We start from the raw sequence: 15,249 nt of genomic DNA on the forward strand, positions 1-15,249 counted from the left end.
AAAAGAGCAGCTCTGGATGCTTCATTTGATTTTACTAGTTCTCTATGTATTACCCATAAGACACATCCTTCTCAATTGAAATCAGCACTTTAGCTAAACATTTCAACCACACATACTGTGTCATTTCACACAAATGACAGCCAAAATAGCAATGAGTCCCTCACATCAGACGTCTACAACTGTTAAACCAGTTGCTGGTTGTGTAGCTGGCTAGTAACACTAAGAGCAGTGTGAACGCTCTGGCTGGTAAACAGAGCTGCATGCTGAATTCCTGACTACGCCATTCATTAAGAAATGACATATGGATATTCATGAGCAGCTGCTACATTCGGATAATGCTTACACTACAGTTGTATTGGGCTCCTATAATATTAGCATCGTTTCATAGCACACAATTTGTCTTTAACCCTTATGCAAAATATAATGGATTGTATAACATCCTGACAATTTTTAATAAATATAATTTCCAGTATACTGAATATTGTGGGAAGAAATAAGGATTATAGTGACAATCAGGCATATATTTCATTTACATTTATGCAGTATTATGATTTATATTTATAAATATATTGACCATATATGGTGATATACAAAATACATATGTAAAATATGTACTAGTTACTGTATGTTATACTGCAGCAAATATGAGATGATGTGATATTTTTCTTTAGTTCTTGAGGACAGTTTACGAGGCTGAATGAGCAAATCCCCTAAGACACATTCAAAAATTTACACTGTAAAAAATGTCCGTAGAATTAACAGTGAATTTATGTAAAATCATGACATAAAAAAACTGTAAATACAAAAACAATGAAGCAGTGTGTAATTTACATCAATATACTGTAAAACTCCTAACCAAATACCACTGTTAATTTAACAGTAAGAATATGTTGAATTGATCATATTTTTTTGTAGAATTTACAAATTGTTGTAGTTTAAACACAGACAAACTGTAATACTAAAACAGAATGTGATAGTTAAAATTACATCATTGCCCTGTTAAAAAAATTAAAAAAATGTCAGTAGAGGCTCTCCGGCACATTTCGTAAAACTCTAAATCAAATAAAATATCTGTCTAGTAGATCATTGCTTGTAACCGTCATTTTACATTGAATCCCAGTGAAATGTTCATGCAATCATTGTTTATTGTACAATGAATATCCGTAAAATTAACAGTTATGTATTGATTATTGTACATTTAATACCTGTAAAATTTACATTTAGTTATCATTAATTGTACATGGAATCCCAGTGAAATGTACAAGTTATTCTGTAATGTTGTTTACATTTCACTGTATTTTTAACAGGATTATTCTGGCAACCACAGCTGCCAGTATTTTTCCGTAAAAACAACGGATTTTTTTTTTTTTACAGTGGAAAGCCTTCGCAGAAGAGTGGAGGTTATTCTAACAGTAAAGGAGGACCAAATCTGGAATGGGTTGTTCAACAAGCACATGTGCATGTGATGTGTCAGGTGTCCACAAACCTTTGGCTATATATTTAAATAATATTGGCTGGTGTTGAGTGGTATATCAGATATGTTCCATTCAGCTAGCATTATACTGAACAAGTCGAAGATGAGTTCAGTATCATGCTAGCTGAATGGAATATATCCGATATACCATGAAAAAAGCCAGCCAATTTTATTGTTATTGTACATACACATTCGATGGAACAATTATAGATTTTGCAAAAAGTTAAGAACAGGAGGGTTCATTACCAATATCCAACGCTGATTCTAATCTAGTGTAATTCGAGTCTTTGTCACTTTTCCTCACCTCCAAGTAGAACTTTGACAATATTTCAACTATTGCTCTCTTTTTCAGTTTTTCAGTGTCTGTTGGTATGTTTTTCTCTTGGAAATATGCGTGAATAATATTTGATGAAGTTTTGGTAGCCTTTTGGGTGTTCAATGCGTCTGTGTCTTTCAAAATTCTCTCAAAATCTTCCATTTTTAATGAAGCAAACCTGGCAGTCATGTTTGTTTACAAATTGTCACAGTCACTCACTAGCGCAGAAGTTTTACATCTCTGACACGTCACTTATCCAGTTTTTTGATGTCTATTGGTATGTTTTTCTCTTGTAAACATGCGTGAAGAATATCTAATGAAGTTTTGGTAGCCTTTCGGGTGTTCAGCGCATCTTTCTCTTTCCCAGCGAATAAAGAAATGCTTCTGCGCATGTGCAGCAGAATACGTTATTAGATATTCACATCAGCTCCAACATGTGATGTCATGTTGTCTTGACAACCATGCAATATCGTAAACCATATTCAATGCTCATTCTCCATTAGGTAGACATAATACATGTAGAATAAGCGATATGCTAACAATATTGCATGATATCAAACCAAATGAATGGAACCCGCTAAAAGGGAATAGAATGCATGTTTTTATTCCATCGAAAAAGTGTCCTGTATGTATAATAATGTACATCATATCAGCTATAAACGGCCATGTCCACAACTGCCTCTCTTTATTTTCTGTCTTGAAGTTAATAAGACAAAAAAAGTTTGTCATTTTTTTTACAGAGAAATTACAAAGCACAAAAGGCCTCTGTTCTGAAGACTTTTCCATAGGGGGAAAATGAATTGACTGTTATAAAGCACTGACACTGAACACTCTTTCCAGAAATGTTAAGTAACATCTCCTTAAAGAAAATAGCACTTTATCAATGATTATACACTTTTCTTTATTAAATATCACATTTTAAATCCATTTATTCTCAGTCTTATACAGTGTCTGCCATACAACGTATTCAAATGAGCACATTAATATAAATCTGAGATTTGCATGGCACCCAGAACTATTTTGAGAGCTGCTCTTATACAAAATTAGTCAATACCTGCTGATCAGTCATATTTGAGAATCCAACAACAGAGACAATTAGAGAATTAGCATTTACAAATAGCGGACTGACTAATTTGGCAAGCATTAATGATCTCATAGACACAGACAACCATTCACACTCACACCTACGGTCAATTTAGAGTCACCAGTTAACCTAACCTGCATGTCTTTGGACTGTGGGGGAAACCGGAGCACCCGGAGGAAACCCACGCGGACACGGGGAGAACATGCAAACTCCGCACAGAAAGGCCCTCGCCGGCCCCAGGGCTCGAACCCAGACCTTCTTGCTGTGAGGCGACAGTGCTAACCACTACACCACCGTGCCACCCCGCATTAAAGATGTTTAGGCTATTATTATTCATGTACAGTACCAGTCAAAAATTTGGACACCTACTGATTCATAGGTTTTTCTGTATTTTGACTATTTTCTACATTGTAGAACAATACTGAACACATCAAAACTATGAAATAACGGAACATATATGGAATTATGTGGTCAACAAAAAAGTGTAAAATAAAATATGCTTGATATTTTAGATTCTTCAAAGTAGCCAACGTTTGCCTTGATGATGCTTTACACACTATTGACATTATCTTAACCAGCTTCATGAGGTAGTCACCTGGAATGCTTTTCAATTAACAGGTGCACTGCAAAAAGTGATATCTTAGCAAGTGAAAATATCTTGAAAATAGTTGAAACGATCTAGCATTTCCGATTAGAAGAATACAAGGCACCAATTCTGAGATTATTAAACCTGGTTCTAGATCGCAACCAACCTATTCTAAGATGTCTTATCAAGTAAAAATATCTGTCCATGCAGCAAGATAATTTCATTAGTATTAAGTAATTTTCTCCTCAAATTCAATTTTCAATTTTTTTTGTAGTGTGTGCCTCGGCAAAGGTTAATTAGTGCAATTTCTTGCCTTCTTAATATGTTTGAGATCAAATGGTAAATAGTAAATAATAAAACTACAGCAAATAACAGTAAATACAGCCCTATTTCACAACTGTAGTTATCCATATTATGTAAAGAACTGCTTGACTAAGTAAAGAGAAATGACATCCATCATTACTTTAAGACATGAAGTGTCTGTTAATTAATAAAAATAAAGAAAAAAAAACCCACACAAAATTCGAAGGTGTGCCCAAACTTTGGACTGGTACTGTATATTCATAGATCTGGGTTTCTAGGTCATTTCCGTAATTTAGTAGGAGTTCTTGAATAACACTGCCATTGGGTGGCTGTTGGTGAGAGCAAGAACCAGTTATTTTCCACAATGTACTTAACAAAACAACGGAAAGCAATGATGTGGGGAAAAAGTTGAGGTAAATGATCTGGACCAGGAATATAAGCGGCAAACAAAATTAAGATGTGTGACAACATAGTTCTGGGCCTCCTCAGTGAAACCCTGGGTTTCGGAGCTCTGGGTAGGTCCGGAAGACTTAACATAGGAACTGGAGCAAAAGCAGGAGGAAATGAGACATGGTAGCTACAGGATTGTAGCCACGGGGATTTTCAGGAGGAAGAAATACATCCTGGGTGTGTCACCAGTTAGAGACAAGGAATATGATTCACAACATGTGGATTGGAAGAAGTACTGAATTTGTTCATTCTGCAAGTAAAGCAGGATACCATTTGAATCTCTAATAGAGGAGAACCAAAATCACAATTTAAACTGAGGAACAGGATTATAAGTACAAGCAGCCCATCTTAAACAAGCATCTGAACAAACCATTACAATTTATTTGTCTACAACAAAATTGTACAATAGATGTTTTGCTTTGTGCAAACTCAAACTACTATACCAAGTTGGTCTATTGGCCATCATATTTTTCCAGACAAATGTACTTGGGGCGTTCTTACCTTAGCTTTCTTCCCTGAACAAATTATTTAAGGATCACCAAATAACTGGAGTCAAGACACAGGCAGAGGCAAAGTCAGAGAATCAAACGTTAAAAAATGACCAACAATGAAAACAAAGTGAAAATAGATATCAGTTGGTACAGCGAATGAGTCATAAAGACAGATTCAGTTCATAATAACTGGGCAGGGTAGCTCCAGTTTGGGCAAAAGTCTGTGAGAACAGTCTGTCATGGAGACCTTCAGAGGAAAATTGCGTTATAGAGTATTTCACTGGAGTCATTCTGTATATACAGTTGTGTTCAAAATAATAGCAGTGTGTTTAAAAACGTGAGTAAAGCTCAAAATCCTTATAATAGTTTTTATTTCCATGCATTGGGAACAATGCACATTATATTCTACATCAAAACATGAAGAAAAATGTATCAATATTTTAATTACTTTACAGAAAATGAAGAAAAATGAACATTGGGCTGTTCAAAAAAATAGCAGTGTCTGCATTTTTCATTACAAACTCCAAATATTTACTGTATAAACTGAAAAAATCTTAAGGATTTAGTATTCCTGTGAATCACTAAACTAATATTTAGTTGTATAACCACGGTTTCTGAGAACTTCTGGCACCTGTGAACAGGTATTCCAGCCCAGGATGATTTGACAACATTCCACAATTCCTCTGCATTTCTTGGTTTTGCCTCAGAAACAGCATTTTTGATGTCACCCCACAAGTTTTCTATCGGATTAAGGTCCGGGGATTGGGCTGGCCACTCCATAACTTTCATTTTGTTGGTCTTGAACCCTGATGCTGCTCGCTTACTGGTGTGTTTGGGATCGTTGTCTTGTTGAAACACCCATTTCAAGGGCATTTCCTCTTCAGCATAAGGCAACATGACCTCTTCAAGTATTTTGATATATGCAAACTGATCCATGATCCCTGGTATGCGATAAATGGGCCCAACACCACAGTAAGAGAAACATTCCCATATCATGATGCTTGCACCACCATGCTTCACTGTCTTCAGAGTGTACTGTGGCTTGAATTCAGTGTTTGGGGGTCGTCTGAAAAACTGTCTGTGGCTCTTGGACCCAAAAAGAGCAATTTTACTTTCATCAGTCCACAAAATGTTTTTCCATTTCTCTTTAGGCCAGTCGATGTGTTCTTTGGCAAATTGTATCCTCTTCAGCACGTCTTTTTTTTAACAGTGGAACTTTGCAGGAGCTTCTTGCCGATAGATTAGCTTCACACAGGCACCTTCTAATTGTCACAGTACTCACAGGTAACTTCAGACCGTCTTTGATCACCCTGGAGCTGATCATTGGCTGAGTCTTTGCCATTCTGGCTATTCTTCGATCCATTCGAATGGTAGTTTTCTGTTTTCTTCCACGTCTCTCTGGCTTTGCTGTCCATCTTAAAGCACTGGAGATCATTTTAGCTGAGCAGCCCATCATTTTCTGCACTTCTTTACAGTATACGTTTTACCTCTCCAATCAACGTTTTAATCAAAGCACGCTGTTCTTCTGAACAATGTCTGGAACGACCCATGTTTCTCAGGTTTTCAGAGAGAAATGGATGTACAACATGTGCTGGCTTCATCCTTAAATTAGGGCCACCTGATTGACACCCGTTTTTTCACAGAATGAATGATCTCACTAATTAAACTCCACACTGCTATTATTTTGAACACGTCCCTTTCACTTAATTATTCGATTACACAGACTCAGGAGCATGCATATCATGAATGTTGGTCTGTTGGTTTTCTATGACTTTACTACACCTACTGGTAAATTATTTGCCATGTAGTAATATAATTTCCACCAAAAACAGTGATTGATCTGGTTAGTCATGTTGGACTGCTATTATTTTGAACACAAGTGTACACTGAAGTATAATTCATCTCATCTCATTATCTCTAGCTGCTTTATCCTGTTCTACAGGGTCGCAGGCAAGCTGGAGCCTATCCCAGCTGACTACGGGCGAAAGGCAGGGTACACCCTGGACAAGTCGCCAGGTCATCACAGGGCTGACACATAGACACAGACAACCATTCACACTCACATTCACACCTACGGTCAATTTAGAGTCACCAGTTAACCTAACCTGCATGTCTTTGGACTGTGGGGGAAACCGGAGCACCCGGAGGAAACCCACGCGGACACGGGGAGAACATGCAAACTCCACACAGAAAGGCCCTCGCCAGACACGGGGCTCAAACCCGGACCTTCTTGCTGTGAGGCGACAGCGCTAACCACTACACCACCATGCTGCCTGAAGTATAATTTTAACTGAATAATTTTAATAAGAGTGATGCAATGATAGAGTTGCCATCTCACAGCTCCAGGGTCCCTGGTTCAACATGGCATGGTTATTGGTGCCAGACGAACTTGTTTGCGTTTTTCAGAAACTGCTGTTCTCCTGGGGTTTTCAAACTTAACAGTCTCTAGAGATGAATAGTAAAAAGATCAAGGCTCATTGAAACTGGACAGATGAAAATTGGAACAACGTTTTTTCAATCTTCAACTGCCCAGTTTCGGTAAACCTGGCTATTCTCCTCTAATATTTCTTATCAACAAGGTGTTTCCCCCCCCAACAGAATCACTGCTCCCTGGATAATTTTTGTTTTCACACACCATTCTGTGTAATCTTTAGAGACTCTTGTGCCTGGAAATCCCAGGAGATCAGCATTTTTGAATGACCAGTATAACCAGCCTGTTTTACACCAACAACCATGTCACGGTCAAAGTAACAGAAATTGCATTTTTTTCCTCTTCTTACGTTTGACGTGGATATTAAATGAACCTGTTGACCTGTATCTTCATGATTTAATGCATTGCGCTATTGCCAAATGACTAGCTGATTGGATAATTGCATGAATGAGCATGTGTTCCTAATAAAGTGGATGGTGAATCTACATAGCATGCTTCAAGAGTCACTGGCATTCATCAAGAAAACGAGCAAAAATGAATATGTAAGAAGAATAACATGCAAGGTTTTTTTTTTTTTTTTAGCTCAAACATACAGGGACAGCTTTGGATTCTATCTTGTATCTTGGATTCTTATACAATGCGCTCCATGATTTTTGCCCCCCGTACAGATTAGTAAAAAGGGTTAGAAAAAACAATCCACCTTTCAGTGAAGTCGCTTCATCTCACACTGAATGAGAAAAATCCAACCTTCAATTGAAATGAATTTATTCAAAGAAAAACAAATCCTTCATCAAGAAATAATTATTTTCAACAAAAACACATGTGCCATTATTATTGGCACCCCTGGAAATGACAGTGAACACAATGTAACTGAAGCATGTTTCCCATTTAAATTGTACAGTTTTGAGTTGATTGGAGCGTGTAGGAACTTTCAAGCTGTAATCCGTGACTTCCTGATTAACTGGGGAACAAATATGAGGTGACACAGAGGCCAAATTCCCTTAGTCATCCATCAACATGCAAAAGATAAGAGAACATGCAAACTAAATGAGGAAGTGTGTTGATCTTCATAAAGCCTTCATAAATGGCTATTAAAAAAAATGCTACTCACCTTAAAATGTCCATTTTTACTGTGAGGGCATTAACAAAAAAAAGTGGACCCCAAATAGAACTATTACTAACTTGCCTGGAAAAGGACCCAAGTTTATTTTGCCCCCACATACAGTGAGGAGGAGGGTAAAAGAGGCAAAAAAAAAAAAAGAAAAGAAAAAGCAAATTAAAAAATCCCCAAGGATGACTGTTGGTGAATTACAAGAAGAAGTAAAATCTTGGGGTTTCCAAGTCCCTAAAACCACCACCAGACACCACCTCAACGCCAACAGATTATTTGGAAGGTATGCCAGAAAAAAAGCCTTTTCCCTCAGTTAACCACAAACATAAGTGCCTGAATTTTGCGAAATGCTACTACAACTTGAAGAGAATCATGTTCTGTGGTCTGATGTAACAAAAATGGAGTTTCTGCCACGTCCATCTCAGTCTCATGACCTGAACCCCATTGAAAACCTGTGGGCTGGGCTGGAGAGGAGAGTGGACAAGAGAGGGCCTCGGACCCTGGATGATCTGGAGAGATTGTGTAAAGAGGAACGGTCTGAGATGCCCTGTTCTGTATCTCCAACCTTATAAAATGTTATAGCAGAAGACTCAGTGCTGTTTTACTGGCGTGGTAGAAAGTATTAAATGCAGGGATGCCAATAATAACGGCACATGTCTCATCTCATTATCTCTAGCTGCTTTATCCTGTTCTACAGGGTCGCAGGCAAGCTGGAGCCTATCCCAGCTGACTACGGGCGAAAGGCAGGGTACACCCTGGACAAGTCGCCAGGTCATCACAGGGCTGACACATAGACACAGACAACCATTCACACCTACGGTCAATTTAGAGTCACCAGTTAACCTAACCTGCATGTCTGTGAAGATACTCAGTCGTCCAGGTACATAGTAATCTGTGGTTGGTAGAAGAGAGCAACTGGACTTGCTTGAAAAGTCTTGAAGACGTTTCGCCTCTCGTCCGAAAGGCATCATCAGTTCTGTCTGTCTAATAGGGAGTATCAAGTATTTATCCTCTTATGGATCATAATAGAATCCAAATCAGAATGCTGATGGCTGCATTGAAGGTGGCTGATAGATGTCATAGACACCCACCTCTGTTCAGTGATGGTCGTTCCAGGCTGACAAAATTGAACGATCCTCTCTGGCTAAGATGTCTGCCAGTTTTCTGGAATGTTTTATGACATCTATCAGCCACCTTCAATGCAGCCATCAGCATTCTGATTTGGATTCTATTACGATCCATAAGAGGATAAATACTTGATACTCCCTATTAGACAGACAGAACTGATGATGCCTTTCGGACGAGAGGCGAAACGTCTTCAAGACTTTTCAAGCAAGTCCAGTTGCTCTCTTCTACCAACCACAGATTACTATGTACCTGGACGACTGAGTATCTTCACAGATATGTTTCTCCACACTTTGGGATGAGTTCCCTTCGACTAGTGCGGGAGTATGAGAGGACTTCCAGAAAACTGGCAGACATCTTAGCCAGAGAGGATCGTTCAATTTTGTCAGCCTGGAACGACCATCACTGAACAGAGGTGGGTGTCTATGACATCTATCAGCCACCTTCAATGCAGCCATCAGCATTCTGATTTGGATTCTATTATGATCCATAAGAGGATAAATACTTGATACTCCCTATTAGACAGACAGAACTGATGATGCCTTTCGGACGAGAGGCGAAACGTCTTCAAGACTTTTCAAGCAAGTCCAGTTGCTCTCTTCTACCAACCACAGACTAACCTGCATGTCTTTGGACTGTGGGGGAAACCGGAGCACCCGGAGGAAACCCACGCGGACACGGGGAGAACATGCAAACTCCGCACAGAAAGGCCCTCGCCAGCCATGGGGCTCGAACCCAGACCTTCTTGCTGTGAGGCGACAGCGCTAACCACTACACCACTGTGCCGCCCTAACGGGACATGTTATTTTTGAAAATATTTATTTCTTGATGACGGCTAATACATTTATTTCAATTAAAGGTTGGATTTTTCTCATTTTTTCAGTCTGAGATGAAGCGGCTTCACCAAAAGGCGGATTTCTTCTAACCTGTTATACTAATCTTTTAAGGGGGGGTGTTAATCATGGATGGCACTGTGTATAGGAGTAACAATGCACTTCATTAATAATAATAATTTATCAAGTATTCCTTCCTCAAACTCCTACAGCTTCAGGTGCACTATGCTTTCACAGAGCTTCCCAAAACAGGAGCATTATAGAAGGGCTTTATTGCCACCATCTGGTGAGTTTGCTATTGCACATTAGGAGCACAAAATAATGGCATAACATTGTTATTGTACTGACAATTGGTTTGTCCATTCGCAATTCAAACTGGGCACTAAAATTTTTACAGTGTAAATTTCCTCTCACATTTTGAGACATTTCACTGGATAATAATTATTATAATTCCAGTAAATTTCTTCTTTGGGACACCCTAGAAAATGGTTCTCCAGTTTAATACAGTATATAGGGTGCAAAGGTTGGTTTAGTGTACTGATGGTTTTTTAATCACTTCATTATTCTCATTCAGAATAATTAAGCTCCTCAAAATATGTACATGCATATGCTTTAAAATGAAATGTAAAAAAAAAAAAATTAAGGTTTTAAGAAAATGTTAAGCAAGCACTCAAAAAAGTAGAAAATGAATGACCATTTAATGATCTGTAGAAGTGTTTCCTCAACAATGCTTTTTAATGTCCTCATAGAGGAACAGAAACATACACTCACAACAATGAAAAAAATTACAGACAAAATTTTAAGAGCTGTTTCTTTTTCATTTTGGTGTTTTGACTTATTTTTTTTTTTTAAATTTGCTTAGAAAAAAAATTAAGTGCCTTCATTGTTTTCATGAGCCATCAATTTGCAGTTGAAACTGCAACATGAGACACATGGTTTCATTTCTGCATCACTTTACCCTTAATTCTGGTTCTTCAGACTGTTTTGTTTTATAAAACAAAACCCTGAAAAAAAAAGGTAAAAATAAAATTACGACATACACAGAATAAATGAGTATTTACATCTTGGCTCAAGGAGACAGGCAACAGAAGAAAAGGCATGTGAGAACACATCTGTACAGATTTTAAAAAATTCTTAACAACAGAAAAAAAAACAACCCGCCACCAAAAAACAAACAAACAAACAAACAAACAAAACCTGACCACCTCCATGGCACAGGTCAACATTCAGAGACGTATCTAATCAGAGGTCAAACATGATGCAAACTGATTTAAAGAAAGAAAGAAAGAAAGAAAGAAAGAAAGAAAGAAAGAAAGAAAGAAAGAAAGAAAGGACAACCCTCTGAGTCACAGATTTGACAAAATTTTAAAGTAAAAATATATAACAGATAAGAGACCACAAATATATGAAATGAGTAAAAGTGAAAGCAGAACTTTAAAAGATCCAGTGACAAGTACAAAGTATTAAAAATAAAATTTGATTTTTTTTCCCCTTTAAAAAATTTGGCACTGAACTGATTAAAAAAACAATGCAATGAGTGATAGTGATGAAATTTAGTTTTATAGTTAATGGCAACTTCTGTTATAGATTCATAGGGCCTGCTCTGAAAGTATTTAAATATTTATAATATATACACAGTCCCACTTTACCCAAATTACCTCAAGTTTTGAATAGAAAGAGAATAATGTACATACAATCTCCTACTGAGGCGTCAAATGTAAACTCTACAACTCACAAGTACTCTGTCCCTTTGGGAAATAAGAGTATACACAGAGTTGTTTTTAAAAAGTCATGGAATTACTGACTGGAGATTGGACAGTAGATGCAGTACATACAACAAATTTATCATACATAGCTTTCCAACAATTCTCAAATAAATTTCACAAAATGCCCTCTCTCCCTCTCTAGCTTAATAATTTTCAAACACACATGGCTGGTGAAAGAAGCATGTTGAAGTAATATGCACCACATTAATATTCAAAATCTGTACAAAGTCTTACATATTTGATTTCCTTTTTTTTTTCTTTAATTTCCTTAAGATAGTGCAATAATTGATCTGTTCCATCTTCTTAAGAAGTTTTTAAAAATAATAAATCACAATCATTATTTCAATGAAATAAAAGTCAACTGTTTTTCAGTCCAATGTCGTTAACTTTAAAAGAGTTTATACAGGTGTTAAAAATCATAGATACACTTTCAAAACTTTCCAAAAAGCAATGAAAACAATAAAAATGATCAGAAAATTGATCATTACAAAGCTCCATTTACTACTGTGAGTTAAATGGATTATGAAATCACAATGAATAAAGGATTTAGTGAAAGAACCAAAAAGAATGAGTGCATGAGTAAAGACCACAGATGAGTAAATAAACTGAGGCCTTTGCCAAAATCTTGTTCAGCTGGTGTTGGCATTATTCTTATTTAAGGAAATGGGCTCTTTCCGGAAAGTCTTAGACAGATGCAATAACAATCATGAGATGCGGTGAGATGCTGGAAATGCTCTTGAGGAGGTCTGGAGCAAGGTGAGACAAGTGGCTCTCAGAGAACTCACAAGGAGGAAATATTTGGACAACATAGGCTGGCTACAGGAGAGAAGGAAAACAAACTTCTCATTAGTAAAGAAGAATGAATTTTGATTAGGTCGATATTTATATTAATATTTGCTTTTCAAAATTGTAATATTCTTCTATTCTAATTGTAATTATTCTATCCACATTCACTGGATATGAGCAATCGCACGCACTGACTGGCTACTCTACGACTAGGATATCAGCTTATATACCATGAGTAGAGAAAAACAAAACAAAATGGCGGAGCGTGTTGCTGAACCAACCAAGGACAAAGTAAAAACTCTACTCGAAAACAAAACCCCAAAAATTATCAAGTATTTAAAAGAAACAGAAATAGCTAAAAGAATATAGTCCCTCCCCCCAATATCACCTGTTCCATACTCCAGCCCAGTCGGTGGCGGTAATGCACCTTTAAGTTGGGTGCCAACTGGCAAAAAAAAAAAAAAAAAGAAAAAGAAGAAACCCCCCAAAAAATACAAAAAAAAGCAACAAAATATGGAATGAAAGTATTTGATGGTAAGAATGTATTATTATTATTATAGCATTTTTCACAAATTGCTAGTCATTTGACCAGCTTGTTCACGTTCTAATGATTTTGTCGGATGTTTTGTATGAAGATTTTATTCATCGAATTTGCAAAAAATGAAAATAAAAATGCTGTTTCTCAAAATCCAGTGAACGTGGATAGAATAAAACAGTTATTCCACTCAAATCTCGTCGTACATGGTTTATAGCCAACTCGGTGCTACGCACTTCATCGGCTATCAGCTCATGTATGACTCGATTTCGTGGAATAACTGTTAACTATTAGTATTACGTATAGATGGGCAGCAAAAACTCCTATTTGAAGAATATTTCTTCTGAATAGAAAAAGTTAAGATGTATGCAGACTGCTCTTCAGCTGTGCTTACCTGATTGGAGCCTGGGTTGGGAACATTGATAATCCCAGCAGCTTGTTTTGCCTGCAGGTATGTGATAAAGCAGGTTTTAAGAGCATGAGTCTGAATGAGAACATCCTCTTGGTCCAAACCACAGGGTAACGCCAACAAGAGGCAGTAATCATCCTCAAGCTAGGAATGGAAACAGAAAATGTTATTATCGGACTCTAGTCCTGGAGACCACAGCACTGCACCGTTAGCATTCTACAACCCCCCCCCCAACTCATAACTTAATTACCAAGGCATTATAGTGCTTGATTTTTGGTACTGGCATGCATGCAGCCCTGATTTTGATAACCTTGCTACAAAATGTTTCCTCACTCATAAGGTAATGTTTACAGCTGTGACCACATAATCCAAAAGGTATACAAATGCATATTTCAAATGTAACTACAGTTGTTAAAGAAAGCAATAGTGCTTACAGTCATCCTCCTTGCAACTCCCTCAAGTTGGGAAGCTTCTAAACGCATTCTCTGGGCAATGCGAAGAGGGGGACCTCCCTCTGAAGGAGGTAGTGAACGGTGAGCCAGGACATTATTACCAGAAACAAAGTGTAACTGGACTGCAGCACTATCATTCTTGAGTGCCAAGTGACCTTGCCATACAATAGGATACTTCTGCTCAAAGAGAAAAAGACAGATACATATAAATATTTGTTTTTAAGACACAGTCAACAAATCAATGAATTCTCTATAATCCAAATTACTATCCATCCATCCATCCATTATCCGTAACCGCTTATCCTGTGCAGGGTTACAGGCAAGATGGAGCCTATCCCAGTTGACTATGGGCAAGAGCCAGGGTACACCCTGGACAAGTCGCCAGGTCATCGCAGGGCTGACGCACAAACAACCATTCACACTCACATTCAATTTAGAACCACCAGTTAGCCTAAACCTGCATGTCTTTGGACTGTGGGGGAAACCGGAGCACCCGGATGAGAACATGCAAACTCCACACAGAAAGGCCCCCGTCGGCCACTAGGCTCGAACCCATAGCCTTCTTGCTGTGAGGTGAGAGTGCTAACCACTACACCACCGTGCCACCCCAAATAACTACTGTTAATACAATAAACCTACCTTCAACAGTTGAACCATGTCAACTGATGGGTGCCCAGCACTGTCAGGTTTTATATCAAGTCTTATATTGGATGGTGCTGAAGGAAGCAGTGAAATGAGCCCTGATGAAAGACTCTGAGATCCCTTCTGGAGAGAGTGAGATACTTCCAATTTGGGTGTCATGGCAGTTGGAGAGGTGTAAGCAGGAGAAGTGCTCTCGCCCTGGATTCGATGTACATGAGACATATCCATTGACCCCGGATGCCTAACGTGCGGCATGTTAAGTGCCGTTTCCCTAAGTGGGCCGCCAGATGCAATATGGGAAGCTTTAGATCTGTGTTCACCTTCCTGGGAGCTCTGATAAGGAGACAAATGCATACGATTATTTTTGAAATGCAGTGGATTAATTTGCTTCCTGAAATTTTAAATGTATGATTATAAACCTGAATTTTGTGAACATAACAAAGACTTTTCCCACC

General features: G+C 37.9%; 1 protein-coding gene across 1 annotated transcript in view; it reads right to left on the reverse strand.

Annotated features, from left to right (window-relative positions):
• Nucleotides 1-12,336: 12,336 nt before the first annotated feature.
• The window catches only part of spen (spen family transcriptional repressor), an 89,820-nt gene continuing 86,907 nt past the window's right edge, over nt 12,337-15,249 (reverse strand). Inside the window, exons 12-15 of the mRNA XM_060938334.1 lie at nt 14,792-15,127; nt 14,135-14,329; nt 13,686-13,844; nt 12,337-12,786 (exon numbers count right to left, since the gene is read on the reverse strand). Coding sequence (XP_060794317.1) covers nt 12,655-12,786; nt 13,686-13,844; nt 14,135-14,329; nt 14,792-15,127 — 822 coding nt within the window. The 3' untranslated portion in view covers nt 12,337-12,654. The remainder of the gene's footprint in view (nt 12,787-13,685; nt 13,845-14,134; nt 14,330-14,791; nt 15,128-15,249) is intronic.

The sequence above is a fragment of the Neoarius graeffei genome, chromosome 13 (genome assembly GCF_027579695.1).
Source record: "Neoarius graeffei isolate fNeoGra1 chromosome 13, fNeoGra1.pri, whole genome shotgun sequence".
In the NCBI taxonomy this organism is placed as follows: domain Eukaryota; kingdom Metazoa; phylum Chordata; class Actinopteri; order Siluriformes; family Ariidae; genus Neoarius; species Neoarius graeffei.